Genomic DNA, 20,636 nt, shown 5'->3' with positions numbered 1-20,636 from the left:
CAGGGTTGACGTTCCATTGCATTTAAATAGTGGGAGAAACGTTAATAGGTGTAAGGAAATTCGCTACCTTTAAGTAGTGGGAGTGATGTTGAGTAAATAACATTATATGAAGTCGTTAATATTTCAATACCGAAAGGCAATGAAGATAATATTAAGATTCAGGAATATGATAATGTGACTATAATAGTAGTAGTACTCAGTCGTAGTGGGAGAACAATAACCAAGATCGGTTCGGTGTACTCTTGGGACAATTTCATGATAGGATTCCTGAAAAGAAATATTCTTTTGAGAGAGTTTCAAAATAGGATCCTTGAAAATCTTAGTACATAACCAGTCAATTACGACAAAGCACTACTAGACAAAGTTGCATCACAAAACAACTTGGCAAGTTCTTTTTTCTTTTTTTTTTTTTTTTTTTTTGCAAAGAGCTTATTGGCTAAGACTTTTGGTAGTTGTGCAAAAGGAATACATGTGAAAGTTGTAAATGTGTGGTTAAAAGTCTAAGTGGGAGATTGTTGGGGTATATACCATTAACCATGCGTTTAGATATGATATATTCTAACAATTGTCATGGTTAAAAGTCTAAGTGGGAGATTGTTGGAATATATACTATTAACCATGTGGTTGGATATAGTATTTATTATAGAACAATTATTTATTCAATTTTTAATAAAGAATTAAATAGATCATGTGCTAGTATGTTTGACCTTTACTTATATAGTAGATGATTTACTGTATAGAGTTTAGCTTAACACGGAAGATTAAATCATCGGTTCTTATAAGTATAAAGTTTATGTTCACAATCTAAGATGGAATTTGGACAAAGCCATCGGTATGATTGTAGCACAGGATTAATATAATGTATCTTCATTATGGGAACGGTATAGTTCCGTCTTCTCGCGTTGTACATTTTGTATGTATTGAACAGACCAAGTAGAGATAAGTGTTTTTGTACTGAATATATAAAACAAATTCTCTAGTTCATTAAATGTACTTATACTCTTAATCTTGATATAATTATTCTGATGAATGTGATTTGTTCTTTATTTTGATTTATTAAAAGGTACAACTCAATTGCAGGTCTATGTATTCCGTATATATTGGATAATGACAAAATACATTTGTGAAATAATAATTAGCTGATAGAATCCACGTCTCGACTTTGGGATTGATGATACCCTTTAATGAATGCTTATAAGTCTCATGTGAAAACCCTGCAGGTGGATTTTGTATCCTTCACATGATATAAGTTAAGTGGAAATACAAAGGATTCAATTAGTCAATGAATTAAATTGTCAGTAATTTAATTTAATTGATTGGTATCTGTAAACTTAACATGGGGTGTTAAATAAGATTTAATGAAAGATTTCGAAATGTAACTGAGGAATGCAGTTACGATTTTTTAGTGAAATAATTCGTAATTTATTATGGTAGGATTGATTCAGATATTTCGAATTAATTCTATAATAGGAAGCATCGTTAATTATATTTTGTGGTCCCTGTTGTGCCCGAATTATAAAGAATTAAATGGAATATTATTTCTTGGTGGAAAATAAAGACCCAACAGGTTTTGGAAAAGGGTGAAAAACCCTAAAACCTGTAGTTATAAAATATGGGTCTTATCCCATAAGGAGGCCAAGGGTTTTACAAGTTTCTATACTTTTTCCATAGAAATTCGCCCACATGAATTTCACAAATTCTGGTATTATTCGGGTTACACAGTAGAAGAAAGTGGAACTGAAGGATGACGATCTCGTGGATGGTGTGTGTTCGTCGCTGAAGATTCGATTCTTGGTTGCGATCACACTTCAAGGGATAAGTATCAATTTTACGTTTGATTAATATGTTGATTGTGTGTTATCTATATTACATGCAAGTTCGATCCTGGCTATTTGCTTCAGCTGTTTATGCCTGTATCCCATCAGTGCAGCGCATCGAGCTGCTCCTCCCTTAATCAGAGGTCTCGATTTCGAACCATGGGTATGGAAAAATTCTTGAAAAAGAGCGTTCCCCCCTGAATGGGGCCCTACGAGGTGCGACTCCAAATATAGTCGTGCTCCAATGCGGATATCGGACACAGAGTGGGAACCAAAAAAAATTAAAAAAATAAATTGATTGAATTTTGAATTTATTACTTGCTGAAATAACTGTATGCCTTGTGAACCAAGTGAGTAAAGGCTACATCTGCCTCAGTGTGAATCGGATTGTACTTGATGGATCTTATTGTTCATTGAACTTGATTTAACCCAAAAATAATTTTAATTAGAATAAATGGAAACTGAATATATGAATGTAAAGTTTAATCTTCAAAATTATTTCCTTTCAGATTGAGAACGAAAGAAGAAAAGTCTAGTGGCAGGCGTATAAGTTATTCAATTTTCGTCATCGTCATGGGTACACGTATAATCAAGAAAACAAAAAGGGCTGGAGACTTAAGTTTTGATGACCTTAAAGTACATAGATCACCTAAAACCAGAAACATAAGCAACCATACAAAATAAAAATCAGGGCTTGAAGCACCACAAATAGTGATTACTATCCTTGTCTATGATATCCTCAACGTAACGGAACTCCTCCACCTGACAAGGGATGTTTATGGGACCATTGTGATGAAAGTTGACTTCATCCTCAGCTCCTTTCAACAACTGGATGAAGAGAGGATGGTTGATGTGCATCACTGGTATGACGAACCTCTGTTGCTCTTCTCCTTGACCAACCATCACCGCAACGCATCCTCTTGGGATGTCCCTCAATTCCTCAATATTCTCGTGATGATGAAGGTGAAAAGGCAGATGCACATGTACATGGAATTTTAAATGATGATGATGGTGGTGATTGCGTTTTTCTCCGCTCCGCATCATCCCTGTCGAAGTTAAACAAAGACCCAGTCTAAGGAAAACAATAAATTCTTTTGAGTTGGTAAAAAAGTTGAATTTGAGATGAGAGAATTGTTGAAAGCGAGATATGGATATTTATACAAGAAAATGTGGGAGGAATATGTCAGCTGCTCACATAATGTGCTTACTTAACACAGAAGAATTTAGGCGTGTTGAAGACGCGGACATCTGAAGTTGGGGTTAGCTTGGGCGGGTAAATTCCGCTATGTGTCGCCCAGACAGGTGCTAAGGTCAATGGGGACCATTTTATCGCATGCCATTAAAAAGGAAGGTGCACAACTATTAATCAATCATTTAAAAGTAAAGATGAATTATTAGATTCAAGTAAATTCGTCAAATATATTTATTGAAAATTTTCTTTAAATTATTATTTATATATAATAGGGGACAATGCAAAGATTTTGTAGTCCTTAGTTGGATCTCAACCATTTAGTTGTGTGCTTGCTAATCAAAAGAATTTTTTCTTCCAAATCTACCCTTATACTTGTTATTTATTGCATGATATACTAAAATATATTACAAATAAATCAAGATACTTCCAAATCTTTTTTGGTAACATTGTACATGGCCCCTTTGTTCAACTTTTTGTAAGTGAAATAAATACCATAATTTTTTGTCATATATTTAGCCCTACATAATGTTTTTTGTCATATATTTAGCCCTACTTTATTCCTTTATTACTTAGGTTGCCACATTCAATTTGGTAAACATAGTAAAGTTTGAGACCCTTTAAAATGCTTAAAATGTTGTGAATATTAATTATGTTATCTAAAAGAACCAACTATCCATAAAGATAAATAAATAATAGTACTCCCTCTATCCCAATTTATGTGGCACTGTTTGACTAGATATAGACTTTAACACATTTGTGAGGAGGGAGTTTGAGATTTTTGAAATTTGTGGTCCAAAACAAGCTTTAGATATTAGTGTGATTGTAATTCACTTCATAAAGCTAAATTATTTTTAAATGTAGAAAAGTGACATTCTTTTTTGGACAGACTAAAAAGAAAAGTGTGTCACATAAACTATACATAGGGAGTAGTAACTTTGAAGAGCTCATTTGGTATTGAGAGAGAACTTTATAAACGTTATTTTTACTTTGTAAATTTTAGGACTATAGTTAGATTTATCCTGATCCTATCTCTTAATAATCTTTTTATTTTGAAAATATAAATTAGGTATGATATTTCAACATAATTTTGTATAGTAAAGAAAATCAAAATTGATCCCTCAAAAAAATAAAATCGAGAAGGAACAATATTATTAGGTATGTCGTTGCATTGAAGCATGATTTACTTATTAAAATTTAGTTGATCCTAACATTCTTGGACTAATAGCATAGTTATAATATTATTATGACGTAAATTATCAAAATAATATTTCACTTAAACTTTTTTTAAAAAAAAAAGAATGGAAAGGAAATGTCATTTCCCCACATGCATCTTTTGAAAAAAAAAGTTTAAATTAAGAAAAGTAGCAAATGTAAAGTGTCATATTCTGTATGATCTAATTAGAATTAGCATATATTAATATCATTTTAAAGTGTCAATTTTTAAAATTTAAAATTTAATCTTTATTTACAAGTAACATCAATTTCTCAACAGAAGAATAAATGTAAAATGTATGGTTTGATATTTTTTTCTTGAACCAAATTATATATTATTATTCTTTTTTTTCCTTTTTTTTTTTTTTGTAAAAAGTAGTTTATAGTTCATAAAACATGATTTTTACTAATCGTGCATATGTAAACCACAAGTCCTTCTTGCAATTTTTTTGTTGTTGAGATTTTGCATTGAATCTTTCAATGTTCTTAATTCAGTGGAGGAAAGGGGGGAGGGGGGTGGGGGTGTTCGAAGGAGAGTAAAAAGGAGAGAGATGTAAACTGTATCTGCTAAGTGATCGGCTCCTTAATCTATTTTTATTAACTTTAACCTTTTTAATAACTTTATAACTTTTGAAGTTTAATTTTGCTATTTATCTTTTCTAACTCTTAAATCATTTTAGTTTAGCTGAACATAGGCTTTTACATATATCAATATGATATCTTTTTAAGAAAATGATGCAAGAATTTGTGGTGAAGAAGTAAAAGGTTCCCTTTACTTATCGAAATCTTAGCTGAAAAATAATAGATTTCTTTGAATCACTAAGAAGAAGAAGCAAAACACAATGATCGAGTACTCTTGTAGTCAGTTTGAAATTATTTTAAATACTTCCAACTATGTTAGTTTACAATATATTAAATTATCTTTTTCTAATTCAGCTATTATAAAATTTTATACATTGATCTTGAACCCGGGCTCAGCACGGACTTCACTAGACTAGTATGATATATATATTTACAATTTTGAAAATAAACAAATTACTGTCTATGTAATAAACATCAGACCGGATGATATAAGAATCCTTATATTGATTATGTGTATAACTTAAAATCAATACAATTATGTACATTAAAATGGGCAGAGGGGTCAAATAATTTTAAACATCTAATGTCAATTGACAAATTCAATTGATCTGTCTCATGTTACTTGTTAGGGGTTGGCTTTAATAGGGTTAACTGTAGATACCCCTAATAGGTTTAACCGTAGAACAGATGTAAAAGTGGACAGTTTCAATGGATTACCGCAACCTAGTGTCTCGCGTGTTAAATTGTACTCCTGCTACATTTTGGGAAGTGACCATGTACTCTCTCCGTCTCATATTAAGTATCATCTTAGTCAATTATTTTTGTCCCAAATTGACTAATTTTTTTTCAATTCTATTGATTAATTTTTTTTTCAATTTTATCCTTAGACAATAAAGTAACATCTAAATAATGATTGAAAAAGTCACATAATAACTTGGTATTGTTAGATTGTCAATGCCAAAAAGTTTACTTCTTGTGCATGCTCTAATCAAAAGGTAAAAGTAATTTATTTTTTGTTATATAGGAATAATTTGGTAAAATTCACATTATATTATTGATTTTTTAATATGCGTGTTTTTAGCTAAAATGACACTTATTATGGACGGATGGGGTATAAGTTTCATGCGTGTTAGACCTTCTGTGGAAGGAATAAGGATAAAGTCCAATAGAATGTAAGAGCGACTTTGCAGGGAAACAATTCAACCATCATTATCTTTTTACATTTACTACCTTTGAAAGAATGTTTTTTATTGGCCGAAAATGAATTAGTTCACTTAATTTTGAATTCAGCTAATTGTCCTTGTTTGGATTTGAAAGATCCCCCAAATTCATGCGCCAACCAATTTTTGGATCGTTTGCTTTACAAAATAACTAAAACATATTTTAGTTTTATTACTCCATTCAGTCCAAAATAAATGAATTTCTAGCATTTTTTATTTGATCCAAAATAAATGATTTTTTTTTCAAAGTTACTTTCTCTCAAATGAGTTTTCCAAATACTAATATTGACAATTTTTACCTTTTATTTTGAATAGGAGGGAGTACTTAATTTTAGAAGCTGGAAGCCTAGAAATAATAAACACAACACTTAGCTGATTCGCAGTCCAAAGCCAACATTTTTGGGTAGTTCATAAATCACTTTAGAATTAGAATTAAATAATTGATGCATTTCATGTATTGGGGAAAATCCTAGTGGACAGATGGAGGCGTGAAAGAACATCACGTAGGGATAGGGCTGTTCAAAATCGATCTGTTACTGATAACCTAACCGCAAAATTGGCTTATTGGCTTAATGGTATTGCGTTATCGGATTAGCGGTTAGGGAATGGATTAAAATTTTATAGTTAACGGCTTATCGGTGCGGGGGGCGCACTACTAAAAAATCAGCGTTTAGTGACGGAATATTAGCGACAGACCATATTCTGTCGCTAATTAACGACGGATTAGCTACGGATTTCTCATTTTGTCGCAAGAAAAGCAACTAAAATTTTATCTCATTATATAGTGACGGATTAGCAACGAAAACTGAGTTTCGTTACTAATAATTAGCGCGAATTTTTGGCGCCTTAAATTTCACTACAGATTTAGCAACAGAAGAGGCGCGACAAATTTTATTTTTAATTAGCGACGGATTCAGCAACGATATATCCGTCGCTAGGCCTTTAATTTTTCTACAAAAAATATATATTTGCAGCAACGGAATATTTTGTCGCAATATTAATTATTAAAAGAAATGAATGTATTATTTAGCGACGGAATATAAAATCCGTCGCTATTCCGTCGTTAAATGTAAAAAAAAAAAAAAAAAATATCTCCTAGCTAGGGTACACATTATTTCATTTCCAAACACAGCAGCCAACACGGATAGAGAGATAGACTGTGCGAAATTGCTAACATAGAGAGAGAGAGCACAACATAGATCAAAATAATGTGAATCTAGGGTTTCTATTGTGTTTTTCTCTTCTTCTACTGCAACTTTTATCTAAAGGAAAGGTATGTTTTGATTTTTCTATGTTTTATGGGCAATTTCTTTCTTCTTTGTCTCCTTCTTTTTATTTTCTGACATTAAATCTATCTGTGTTTTCTTGCTTATTATCTAAAGGACAGAGTGTCTTTAAGTATTTTTTTTGGGCTAAAATCGAAGTTGGGTGTGTTGAAAACTGTTGGGTTTATAATTTATTTGAAGGTTAAGTGTTGGGAATCTCTATTTCGGCCAAAATCTGATGAAAATGGAAATTCGACCTTTGTTTGTGCTAAATCTTGTAGGATAATATTATTTGGTGGTTAAAGTTTGTTTTAATTTATTGCATGTCGAGAAAAAGCTTGAAGAACTCAACATTCTTTATATTCTGTGATTTGAAATCAGTGTTAGTGAACTGGGTTTCTTACTCGATTTTTTTTGTTTCAGTTTGTCATTTTTTTTAACTAAAAGGTGAATGATATTTTCTGTTTCAATAAGTTATTTCAGCTTGTTCTTCTCTCTTAGCAGCATTTCTCATTAGCAAAATGTATCGTTTTGTAGCAAATCTTGCTTCCAAAGCCAGGTAATATTCACATTTTATAACTTGGATTTTTCTGTTAGAAAAATGTATTCTTTATTACTTTTAAGAAATACCCATTTTCTTGTTTTTCTTTTTTGTGTTAGAAAAATGTAATCTTTATTACTTTTAACAAATACCCATTTTCTTGTTTTGTACAGAGTGGCAAGAACCAACACCCAACAAGTGAGTACTATTTTGCAAGATACTTTTTTTTTTTTTTGGTATAGATCAAGAAGAGCTGTATTTTGGATTGTCTGTTTATAAATGATTTTTGTTGCAGATTGGTGGAAGGTTAAATTGGAGTAGAAGTTACGCTGCAAAGGATATTAGATTTGGTGTTGAAGCTCAAGCTGCAATGCTTCAAGGTATTGAAGAACTTGCTGATGTTGTTAAAGTCACTATGGGTCCAAAGGTGAATTTTTTATCAACCCCATTAGTCAATACACTTTGTTTGTTACATAGATTGTTTATATATTTATATGTAAACAATTCAACCCCATTAGTGAATACACACTGTTTGTTACATAGACTGTTCATATATTTATATGTAAACAATGTTTAGTATAAAATATTGTGACTTATAGTACTTGAAATGTTACTGCATCTTTAGAAGCTGAAATAAGTGTCAGGTTGCTGATTGTTTTAGGCAAGCAACTGCTATAGTGGAGACATATTGTGTGCCTTACTTTGCTATTTGATGAACTGCTACTACATTTGAATGAGTTTTGTATCTGCACTTTGAGAGTTGTTTACTGTGTTTGAATGATTGCATTTACAACAAACATATGTGGTCTTTGAGATAGAAACTCCTATACTTGATTGGTGCCTACTTTTGCCAAACAAGAATTGATGCTACATTGCGAAAATCCTGAATAAAAATTGCTGCACTTTTAGTCATTTTGCTGTTGTATGTTGGGGTAAAACTGTTGCTCTTAATATATAGTTGTGCATTTGATAGAAGCTGTTACACTTGACATGATTGTTGTCTTTTAGAAGGCAAAGAAATGACTGCATTTTGTTAAAACACAGAAGATGATATACTTTTTTTAAATGACATTTATTGAGACTGCAAGATCTGCGTAGTTCCTAGATCTCCTTCCGTCATTTTGTTATTAAAATGTTCATGCTGTATTGTGGAGAACTAGTACGATTACTTGAGATAAGACGATTACTCGTGTCAAAATTCAATTATTATTGACAAAACGGTGAGAATGATTTCTGCTGAGTCTATTTGGGGCGTTTCGGCAGTTCTTGCTCTTTTTGTATTGTAGCTATGTGTGCAGGCATAGATTGACATCATGCCAAGTTTATGTTTCTGTGCTTTACTGATTCTACTTGCGGAGTATAATATGCCCTTTGCTATTTGGTGATTTGTAACACTATGAAGTTGTAGTTGCAAGACTATAGCAGCCAACCGATATATGTATGCTTTTGTTACAAATGGGATATAAAGCTGCATTGCTGTTGATGTTCTATGTTGTTACTGGTGTGCTTTTAGTACAGTATTTTTAGCATTTTTGTACTGCTAATGCTAATGAAATGCAGTGCAAAAATGCTAATTTTTCAGCATTTCTACACTGCGTTTTCAGCATTTCTGCACTGCATTTCAGCATTTCTGCACAATGTTTCAGCATTTCTGCACAGCGTTTCAGCATTTCTGCAATGCGTTTCAGCATTTCTGCACAGTTTTTCAGCATCTCTGCACTGCGTTTCAGCATTTCTGCACAGTTTTTCAGCATTTCTGCACTGCGTTTCAGCATTTCTGCACAACGTTTCAGCATTTCTGCACAGTTTTTCAGCATTTTTGCACTGCGTTTTCAGCATTTCTGCACTGCGTTTCACCATTTCTGAAATGCAGTGCAAAAATGTTAAAAATACTTTACTAAAATGCTGAAACTTAGTACAGAAATGCTGAAAAACCTATGCAGAAATGCGAAAAATGCAGTGCAAAATTACAAATACGCAATGCAGAAAAAAAATCACTGCTGAAGCACAACACTAAAAAAATACTGTAACGCAGTTTAGAAAATCGTGCAGAAATGCTGAAACGCAGTGCAGAAATGCTGAAAACGCAGTGCAGAAATGCTGAAAAACTGTGCAGAAATGCTGAAACGCAGTGCAGAAATGCTGAAACGTTGAAAAATTGTACAGAAATGCTGAAACGCTGTGCAGAAATGCTGAAAAATTGTGCAGAAATGCTGAAAAACTGTGCAGAAATGCAGACCATATCTCACCATATCTCCAATAGTTCCTTTGGAGGATCACAAGATCTTCAAATTATTGAGAAGTGCTATCCCATGCAGAAAAGTATATTCTTGACGTTGACAAATGAGCAGGTTTATTCTTAACTTTCTAATATATAGGTGTTGATCGTGTTCGTTTCCTTTGAACTTGAATGCCAATAAAGATGGCTGAATACAATCTATGAATTACCAATGTCGTATCATGGTTTTCAATTACTGTTTATTAACTTGTCTATAAGAATGATTTGCTTGGAATAAGAAATACGTTTTAGTAGGAAAATTGCAATGTAAATTGGCTACTTCGATTGAGTCTTTGTATATGTAAAACCATTATTCTAAGAAGTTACATTTTGCATAACTTGGGGGCTTATCGAAATCCCTAATTTGCTGCTAAACTTGAAATGGAGTGACTGCTGCCTGCTGTTGGTTTTTCGAGCCACATTTGGAGTTGGGTTTGTTGGTAAGAAACTGCTGCATTTTGGATCATTTGGCTGCTGAACTTCAGGTAAGCTATTACTGCATATTTTTGGTTAACCGTTACTGCAATTGGAGCCTTATCAGTGTTAAATGGGCAGGCAGTAATTGCCACATTCTGTTGTATAAAACACTGTTAGGATCAAGGGTGCTATGTTGTTACATCTCCTTGTCAAGGTGTACTGTCTTAAAGGCTGTTGTGGCACTTTTAAATTCATTGTTGGGACAACCTTGAGATAATTTTGAGTGTTGTTGCACTGAGAACATATTGCTGCACTTGGTTTCTATTTTGAGAACTAAGGTGTAATGGTTGTGCAGTTCTGAATTTTAATGACTCCTGCCTTTACATTTTGTTGTTTTGCTGCTTGGCCATTACCTACAGTTGGCTTCTATGATCGGTAATGAATTGAGATTAAATGGTTGCTTGGTTTTTGCCATAGCATTTTGGCCTAATAGTGAACGACATGTGCTACTACATTTTATGGGTTGTTGTTGTATTTGTGATTTGGCCATTGCATCTGATGAATTAAGCTCCTACATATCTTGGTGTTGGAACTGTTGTGCTATAAGGTTACTTGCTGTTCCATTTTGAACTAAGCCATTGCTTTTTTTTTTTGGGCTAAACATGAATCTGCATTGCTGTTGATGTTCTATGTTGTTACTGGTGTGCTTTTGCTGGAATTTGTAACACTGTTACTGCACATACCAAAGGCGACTTAATCTAAGGATGGGTACTTACAACCCCACCACAAGTCCACAACTAACTTAACCTTCCAGCTCTTATAATATACAAATGCCAATTAGTACCTAATTGTATATGCGAAGCTTATTGTTTTTTAGTCGGTCCAAAAAGAACACAGTTGTTATTGACTCTTGAAAACTAATGTTGTTATTGACTCTTGAACACAGTTAGTAATTTCTCCCATTGAATACAATTTAAATTTTTATGCAGGGGCAACCCCCTGATTGCATACTAAAGGACGCAAAAAACACCAGCAAGCTAAGTTATTCAAGTTTGCTTGGGAGCATTAATCCTATGAGCAGATCTAGAGTTTATCAAGCTTTGGCAGAAGAAGATATTGAAGCTGTAAGTAGATGAAATTCAAAACTAATGAATTATGAAATAGGGTCACTGGTAATCATACCTTTCTTATACTTGAACATTTGGATACTTTTCTCCATGTTACTTATAGTTTTGGTGTAAAGGGTTCTAGCTATGACGTGTAGATAATTGGGATATTTTGTTAAAATGGATGTGGTTGAACAACACAAGCATAGTGTATTGTATACATTTTCCAACCATCTAAGTGCTATTAATGCAATTGATTAAACTTATCAGTAAAACAGAAAGGAAAATATGAGCAGAAGGTGTAAACTTGTGGTATATGGTATTAGCTTAGTGCTAGCAGCCAATTAACTTGTGGTATATGGTATTAGCTTAGTGCTAGCAGCCAATTAACTTGTGATATATGCATTTTGTGGGGCTTGTTTTAGTTTCTTTATAGTCTAAAGTTTTGGTTTCAAGTCTGTTTTGATGTTGATAAGTAATGAAACATTATTGATTGAGAGTAGTTCTTTCTCAGGATTATACGGCTTAAGCTGTAACCGTGACAAGATATCGGATGGCTAAAGCTCTTTTAATTTTTGCAGGATGCCAAGGGCAATGATGTTGATCTCAGTCTGATATTGATCAATGTGAAGCATATTACGAAGCTGCTAGGGGAACAAGGAAGAGAAGAATATATGGTCTTGGATCTCAAGCACAAAGTTATCTGCTTTTTGTTGGAAAGAACAAAATTATGCACTAACAATACTTGATGGATGTGTGGGTTCTTTTGGTAGTTGACAGCTTGGTGTTGTCGGTATTTTGGACTTAACGATTAGAATTTCGCTATCTATTTTGAATCTTTTTTATAAATATTATTTTATGTGAATGTCAGTTATTTTTAAGGGTATTTATTACTTTGTATTTAGTATGTGTTAACAGGTGTATTTAAAATAAAATAAAAAATTGGAAGAAAAATATTTGTGACAGATTTGCGACGGATTTTGGTCGTTGCTAGAGGGAAAACAGTAGGCTATAGATTGCGACAAACATTGTATTGTCGCTAAATGCAGGCACAAATAATTCAAAGATTTTGCGACGGATTAGCGACAATATTTTCGTCGCTAATTTACTAAAACGACGAAATGAAATATGAAATTAGTCACGGAATTCATAACAATAGCAACAAAATAATCCGTTGCTATAATGTGGAACGGATTTCATACGTCGCTACTCTGTCGCTAAGTTTGCTACGAATTTCATTTTTCCGTCGCTAATAGGTTAGCAACGCGCAAAATCGCAACAGACGACATTCCGTCGCTAATCCGTCGCAACACATGTTTAGCAACAGATATATGCTGATTAGTGACGGAATACGTCCGTCACTAAACGCTGTTTTTTTAGTAGTGGCGGATTACTCAATTTTCTTATCGGGTAAACCGTTAATCCGTTAAAAATTTGTCATATTTATATTCTTACCCCTAACAAATAAAATATGTATTGTGATTGTGATTGTAATTTGTAAACCTAAAGCTAAAGCCTCAATCTAAAATATGTATCTCTATTTCTGCTAATTGTGAAACCTGGTTGTTTTCTATCAATAGTTCATTCCCTGTTTCTTGTTTGCCTATATTGTAGTTTGCTAATTTTCTTGGAAAAATGTTGCTACTTGCTACGTTATTTTTACTAATATTGAATCCAACATTTCAATCTTCTTGGTTATATTCCTATCCATTTTTTTTGAAAGATATCAGTATCTTCTTTATAACCTATAAGGTAAAAATATTACATTTTGAGTCACTTTAAAGGCAAAGAATTTCCTTGACTACATGTGATTTTATCATTCATTTTTCTCTTAGATTTAACCGATACACCGCTCGATAACCGTCCGATAATTGCTAATCCGATACCGAACCAACCGATATCTCATAGGTTGGCTAGCGAATTAGCACTTTTAAAAGCCGATAACCGTTAAGCCGAACCATTAAGCGTAATTATCCGTCTGATCCGCCCGATAAGCAGCCCTACGTAAGGATATGCATTTTGCAAATCCGCGAGTTCCCGTTATGCTCCCGAGGGGGGCATAGAAGTTCGGTTCAAGGCAGGAAGAAGAGAAAAGGCCTTTTGGGCACGAATGGAAAAATTCGGACATTATAACACAGTACAGCTGGTCTCCACTCCCACTAACCTCCGTCACATCTAGCAATCTTGGGTCGCATATCACTGTACGATTGTAGAGAAAAGCTACAGTCACGTCACGTCAGTTGTACTTTAGGGTTGAAAAATCTAGGTTTGACATTGTTATATATACCTTCTAAGGGAAGGAACCGACCCATCTCATCTTGGACACTTGTAACCCTAGCAACTTTTTCTCTCAAGGAGAACTTGTGAAAGATCCATTTATTCTTGAGCTTTAAACGCGATCTTTGCTTACATTATCCACGATCAGGTTGCTTGCATTATTATTATCGCTTATAGTCACCGGTATCAAGCCATTGTGTTTAAAAGAGTTTGTGATCGAATACGATTCACTTGTATTCAACCCTACTAAATAACAAATTTAACTGAGAATCCTAAAATCATAAACATTTCTAGGCATGGGACTTGGAACTGCAAATTTCTCAACTAACTACGTTTACTTGTTCAATTAGGAAACATGACATTAAGGGGTCCCCTTTAGATTTTTGGTGGAAGGGAATTAAGCATATTGATTTGAATCTCGCACTAAGAATTGAGTTGAATAACAAGATAACACTTAAGAAGAATATATCCCTTTCCATAGGCGTTTGAAAACCACAAATTTAAGGCCCAATACTGATATTGAAATCCGTGTGATCTGTTTACACATATGGGTGTACAAGATTCCCCAATTTATTTGTAACTATAATATTGAATATTTTTAGAAAAACAGAATTTAACTTCTTTTTATACATTGATAAAAGGTAAAAGGGTCAAAAATAATTTAACTTCTTTTTATACATTGATAAAAGGGAAAAGGGTCAAAAATATCCCTCTTGTTTTAATGGCTAAAAATATCTCTCTATTTAATTTTAATGGTTAAAAATATCCTCCCAACTAATTTTGGATCATTTATGCCCCTGTTGTTGTGAAAGTTAACAAATATATCCCCAAATAACAGTATTGATTTCAGGCAGTGGGTCGGGGCGGCTAAAATATGGCAGTGGTTTATTTTTTGTAAAATCAGGTTATTTGAATCAAATTGGGAATTTCCGTCACATAGGATATATTTGTTAACTTTCACAACAGCACAGGTAGGAGTAAATAATAGCCTAATTATCCATGAATTAATATTTAAACCTTTTTCTCTATTTTTTCGTATTCTTTATCATTTTTTTTTCATGTTGAAAAAATTCTTTCACATTAATTATATCATTAATGAGAAAAGGCCTAAATTCACCCCTAAACTTGCACCGAAAACTCACTTTAGATATTAAACTTAACTAGCAATTATTTACCCCCCCACCCACCCCCCCCCCCCCCCCCCCAAACAAACTATACATGAATTATACTCGATCTTACAATGCCCAGACCTATGCGCGTGCCAAACCATCACAGTTGGGCACATCATTCACTTATTTTAACGATTAAATTTTTTTTAATAGGAAATAATATATTTTAATGGGTTTAACGGTTATATTACCGTTCCCAAACCCACAGTCGACCCTATTCATAAGAACCCTAATTTCTCTTCTTCCTCACCTTCAATCAGCCCCAAACGTTGCTCCATTCGTGAACCTTCAATCAACCCAAATCTTTGTTCCATATATAAAATTTTAGTTGCTCAAACCTAAATTTAAGTTTTTGAAGGGATAATAGTGACTGAATTTTGAAATTTCCAGCACAATGCGATCAGTTCATTTGACAAAGCTTTGTATCGAATAGAATTGATCCTGCTTTGAAGGAAGAAGTTCGCTGCAATCATAGGTTTGTGGTGCCTATGAAAACATCTTGGACTATAAGAAATCCCAGTAGAAGATATTGGGTGTGTCCTTATTATGGGCTAATTAAAATATTCATTTAGCAAAATTTATATTTTAGTTTGTATTAATTTCACAACACTAATTCCTTCATTATTTTTCATTATTAAAGTGTCCAAGATCCTGCGACTTTTATTCATGGAAGGATAAGGAAAGCACTGATCCGAGGTCCAAATCTGTGATTCCCAAACTGATTGACAAAATTGGTAAGCTTGAGCATTTGGTGGAATCTTCTCAGCATATTGAGCAGTATACATCCACCAATAAAGATGATAAATTGGTTGAGATTGAGGAAGCTTCTAAAGAAGTTGACAAGCCTAAAGCTTCCAACCAAGGTGACACTTGTATGGAGATGCAATTAGAGAAGTTGGAAGGAGAGATTGAGAAGATGAAAGAAAGGGAGAAGAAGTGGAAGAGCAAGATGGTTAAACAAAGGAGTAGGGAGAATGTATTCCTTTGTGTTATGTTTTGTTGTTGTGTTGTAGCTATACCTATAAGCTATTGGTTTGCGGTCATCTATATGAAGAAAGGTTCAATGAAATTGCCTTAGGTTCATGTTATTAGATGATATCTAGTTCTTGTAATATTTTATTAGTGTATCTTTTGTAATCTATTTTGCCTTGCCTCCTTTGTAATCTACCTTGGCTTGGTGTATGTACTGTTATTAAATATCCAGTGGAGTTTTTTTTTGTTGCAATTGGCTATATGTTGTTGCACCAAAAGCTGCAGTTTTAGTGTTAGCACTAAAATATACAACAAACTACTGCAGTTTTAACACTGCCCAACACTGAAAATACACATACCAAACAGAAAATATACACCAAACAGTGCAATCACAACTGCTTAATATTGCAACACTTCATTGTCAATACAGGGCATAATTCTAGTTAGTTGTATATTCACAGCATCTATAAACTAAATTGGAGCAACAAGCTAACACCAAATTGCAGTCACAGCAGCATAGTTGTTCCCAACCAAAATTAGAATAACAAACTAGTGCAATCACGACTACATAGTTGTTTCCAAACTAGAATTAGATTAACAAACTAGTGCAATCATAACTGCATAATTGTTTCACAAAAAAACCAGTCAATCAACTATACACAAAACATTGTAGTCCACATTTTTGCATTTCATCTACTGGGCAGCTGATGAACTTGTCTGACTCAAATGATTCAATTCAGTAGCCTTAGATTTTGTTCTCTCATCTCTTGAAGCCCCTGTAGGGTTATAGTAGGAGTTCCTTTCCATTTTAACCCTCCTGGTTTTGGTTTGTGATGCCCAAGGCTTCCAATCACTATAGCTAAATTCATTTGCATAGTTGAATAGCTATTTGGCATTCCAGGCTGCATTAACAGAAATAAATTGACTTAAAGAATCTGAATAACAAGAGTGAACATAGGCATAGTTTAATATGAAAATTTTAAAACCACTTTTAGCTTGAGGCTCACCCATTCCAACCATCCTTGGACTTTTAAAGGGTGCCCCTCTTCCCCTTCCATTGAAAGATGCACCAGCAGTAGTAGTCTAAGTGACATTTAAGTTGTTATAAGGGCATTTAAAACTCTAAAATTGATAAAGTAGTAATTTAACAAGCTGAGTATTACCTGAGATATAGAACCTTCACCTCTTCCCCTTTCATTGACATATGACATTTAAGTTGTTAGAAGGGCATTTAAAACTCTAATTGATTAAGTAGTAATTTAACAAACTAAGCATTACCTGAGATGTAGAACCTTCTCCTCTTCTCTTTCCATTGACAGATCCATTCCTTGCAGCCATTGCCTAAGTCAAATTTAAGTATATTTCATATGTAAAACTCTAAAATCTATTAAGTTGTAATTAACAAAGAAAGCTTCTTACCTATTTTGTAGAACCTTTTGGTCTTCCCCTTCATCTCCTAATTAGTTGAGAATCAGTTGGTGTTGCAGAAGAACCAACACTTGACCTTGCTGAACTGCAAGTTGTCCCTCTTCCCCTTCCCCTGCCTCTAGTAGATTGTGCATTCGTAGGACAACCCTTCTTATTATGAACCTTTGTGTTGTACCCCGACGAGGGGCATGAAGGGCACCCGGCCCTATTGACCGAGTATCACATGGCGTATACTGACATAATCTCAGTACAACTATTCTGGCTTGTAATGTAATCTCACTGTAACATAGAAAGACACCTGCACGCAGAAAAGGCCCAATACAACGGAAGACGTATGCATGACCATATATATATATATATATATATATATTCGCTAGCCGATGAGGCTGCCCAAGACGTCATAATCAAACAAAGGCCGACGAGGTTGTACATGATATCTACATACATGATACTGTCTATCAGCCTCTAAGATTATATATACATAACATACTAGACGGGACAGGGCCCCGTCGTACAGGGCCCTATCGTACCCAAAAGATACATAGACCTAACAATGTGAATATAGCATATACCAAAAGAGCAAGCCCGGTACAATGGCACTTACTGAAGACCTGCTGAAGCTGATAGTCCTACTGAAAAGGTCCTTCGTTCTGTCTGTCAGGACCTATAGCAAGAAATGCAGCATCCCGTAGGATGGGACGTCAGTACAGATAAAAGTACTGAGTATGTAACGCAAAAAACAATAATGTAAGTAAGACATAAATATAAAAGGATAGAAGTAACCTGAGCGATCTGAGGACGTGCAATTTACAATGGTTGAGTTTAAAAATCATATGCAATTATATACATATAGTACATCATCATTGTAGCACTATTATATTATCATCATCATCATCCCGCGTCCTGGGTAACATTATAACATGCCCACTCCAGTGGTGTGCACATCCATGTGCCTGTCCAGCCGACTATAGCACGGCGCGGTATAGTATAATAGTGCTATATATATATAGATATATATATGCATACGGAGCCAATGAATTAACATCGGGCCTTTCGGAGTAACGTAAGGTTGATAACCTCCGAATGATTTATGAAATTCGTATCGAACTCAAAGAAATAACTTAATGATGATAAATATGATAATATTTCAAGAATCATTGGAGAGGAAACAAGTAAGTAATTCAATAAAGAACAATGTATAAGAAGTGATACATGAATGGAGTAGAATCATCGAGGTAAATGCATCGGTATGCTAAATATAGATTCGTGCCAAGGAAAGAGGAGTAGCCAACACCTTACATACCTTATTTGTCGAGCCGTCACTTTGAGCGAATCCTTATTTCGATGCTCGCTCCTTCCCCGAAGCTATAGTGAAAGACACGTCCTTAGTTATAGCCCATCATGTTTGTATATCAACATATATGAGTTATCTATCGAAGGGTGATTCGGGTTACGGGAATTTGGGCAGCATTTTCTCCGTTTCTACTATGTTCCTAAGGTTACAACAATGATCAACTTAACACATACAATACCAAGCTCAATCCTATATTTATATTACTCAATCAATAATATTTAACTTAGGGTTGTTCTGTCTTTTACTCAATTCGGCTATATACGTCATAATTCAATGAATATAACCTTGAATCAACTTAATTTCATAGATGTAAAGGGAATATCTTACCTTACTAAGCTTATATTGAGCCTTGCTAACCCTTGCTAACTTCCAACTCGAGATCTCGCCTCCTTTGTTTCGTTCCACAATTAATTACAATACTATGACGTTGCCACAAGCTTCCTGGGCTAATTAGCATAATATTTGGAGTGATTAATAGCCAAGTGAGTAAGATATCTTGAAGGGACTATATGGAGGTATATAGAGGTGTTGAGGAGTTGGATAATGATGAAAATGAGGTGGGATGGAGTTTTTATACCCTTATAGGTCGGTTCCACCGCCTCAACTTGACAACAACCTCGACAGACCATCGAGTTGCTTGACGGGTCATTGAGTTTCCTCGAGCCGTCAAAATGCATTGTTCGAGTAGTCTGTATTGAAACGCCCATAACTTTCTACTCCGATGTCATATCGACAAACGGTTTAATGCATTTAAAACAAGATTCAATGAACTTCAATTTACATAGGTTACACGTTCAATAACTCCTCATATTATAAGAGATACATCTCTCTCAATTTGGATCAAAAATCCTGTCCAGAATTCTGCCAAGTTCCCCCAAAGTTTCGACAAAACTTAATTTATTCGATTTGTTTGATCCCGGAACCTTTAGACACTTGCTTAGCACTTGTTAAATGTCTTCCTTAACTTTGTAAGGGTTTCATGACCTCTCCAACTTATGTTACTTTACTTACTATGCAAACGGCGCTAAAAAAAATTTGTTGTAACACTTTGCATGACACATACTATAGCTCATCTCAACACGTCTTTTATAGCTTTTCTGTCTTGTTTTCTGTCTGCCGCTTTCTTCTATTCTTCTTGGGCCTGCCAGGCAGTTTTTTTATTACAGCTGGGAGGACAGAAGGGTTGGTTGACTTTGGCCACATTTGCATGTTTGTAACAGGTTGAATGAAGTAATTGTACACCTTGAGGTAAGTCTCCTTAGTATACTAATGTGCAACAAAGTTACTACGTTCCAATCTTCTCAAATGAAGTGCAACAATAGCACGACAACAGGGTATTCCTTTCAACATCCAATATCTACAAGTACAAGTCTTGTTGTTCGGATTCACTATAAATATATTGCCCCAACTGTCCTTAATCTCAAAGCCATGTTCACCATTCCATTCAAGATTACACTTTATTGACTTTGATGTGTTTTCTTGCAATACTTATAGTGTCATTTGAGAAGTATCAGTTATCCAAGTATTAGAGAACTCCCTCAGTTGTCCTATTCTCTCATCATTTTGACTCTAATTTCCTCAAGCATTCTGATGATGGTCTTGTGCCTTGGACCCAATATCCATGAATTGAAGCTTTCAACCATGTTTTTGTCAACACTATCACAACAGCTGAAAAACTTGAAGTATACCTTAGACCACCTATCTATGTTGTAATAGAGTAGATCCCAATTTATACCTTTCCCAAGCTTCTCCATATGATCCAAATTTATGTTAAGCTCTTGCTCATATATAGACTTGGCACATCTC

The 20,636-nt window shown here is 34.2% G+C and overlaps 3 protein-coding genes across 4 annotated transcripts; 2 read left to right on the top strand and 1 right to left on the bottom strand.

Moving 5' to 3' along the window:
• Positions 1-2,504: 2,504 nt before the first annotated feature.
• On the bottom strand, positions 2,505-2,858 carry LOC132631227 (auxin-responsive protein SAUR32-like). Its single transcript, XM_060346826.1, has one exon. The coding sequence runs from the start codon at positions 2,856-2,858 to the stop codon at positions 2,505-2,507; it is 354 nt and encodes a 117-aa protein (XP_060202809.1).
• A 7,212-nt stretch (positions 2,859-10,070) lies between these two features.
• Positions 10,071-12,511, top strand: LOC132634084 (uncharacterized). 2 transcript variants are annotated; one of them, XR_009580032.1, is made up of 3 exons: positions 10,071-10,592; positions 11,514-11,648; positions 12,212-12,511. XR_009580032.1 is itself a non-coding variant. In XM_060350391.1 (3 exons), the coding sequence occupies exons 1-3, from the start codon at positions 10,142-10,144 to the stop codon at positions 12,377-12,379; spliced, it is 342 nt and encodes a 113-aa protein (XP_060206374.1). In that variant the 5' UTR covers positions 10,071-10,141; the 3' UTR covers positions 12,380-12,511. The 2 variants fall into 2 exon arrangements, 1 of the variants encoding a protein (XP_060206374.1); XM_060350391.1 differs by having other exon boundaries at positions 10,071-10,180.
• A 2,666-nt stretch (positions 12,512-15,177) lies between these two features.
• On the top strand, positions 15,178-16,277 carry LOC132634081 (uncharacterized). The gene is made up of 2 exons (XM_060350390.1): positions 15,178-15,609; positions 15,717-16,277. The coding sequence occupies exons 1-2, from the start codon at positions 15,565-15,567 to the stop codon at positions 16,152-16,154; spliced, it is 483 nt and encodes a 160-aa protein (XP_060206373.1). The 5' UTR covers positions 15,178-15,564; the 3' UTR covers positions 16,155-16,277.
• Positions 16,278-20,636: the final 4,359 nt, after the last annotated feature.

Source organism: Lycium barbarum, chromosome 3 (genome assembly GCF_019175385.1).
Source record: "Lycium barbarum isolate Lr01 chromosome 3, ASM1917538v2, whole genome shotgun sequence".
Taxonomy (NCBI): domain Eukaryota; kingdom Viridiplantae; phylum Streptophyta; class Magnoliopsida; order Solanales; family Solanaceae; genus Lycium; species Lycium barbarum.
Note: the sequence above shows the minus strand (reverse complement) of the source record. Positions and strands in the feature narration are given on the sequence as shown.

Excerpts from the sequence above, each read along its gene's own strand:
- LOC132634084 (XM_060350391.1), top strand. The coding sequence starts at position 10,142 with ATGCAGAAAAGTATATTCTTGACGTTGACAAATGAGCAG. Across the intron at positions 10,181-11,513 it reads TGACGTTGACAAATGAGCAG|GGGCAACCCCCTGATTGCAT; the intron begins GTTTATTCTTAA and ends ATTTTTATGCAG. Across the intron at positions 11,649-12,211 it reads CAGAAGAAGATATTGAAGCT|GATGCCAAGGGCAATGATGT; the intron begins GTAAGTAGATGA and ends TAATTTTTGCAG.
- LOC132634081 (XM_060350390.1), top strand. The coding sequence starts at position 15,565 with ATGAAAACATCTTGGACTATAAGAAATCCCAGTAGAAGATATTGG. Across the intron at positions 15,610-15,716 it reads ATCCCAGTAGAAGATATTGG|TGTCCAAGATCCTGCGACTT; the intron begins GTGTGTCCTTAT and ends TCATTATTAAAG.
- LOC132631227 (XM_060346826.1), bottom strand. The coding sequence starts at position 2,858 with ATGCGGAGCGGAGAAAAACGCAATCACCACCATCATCATCATTTAAAA.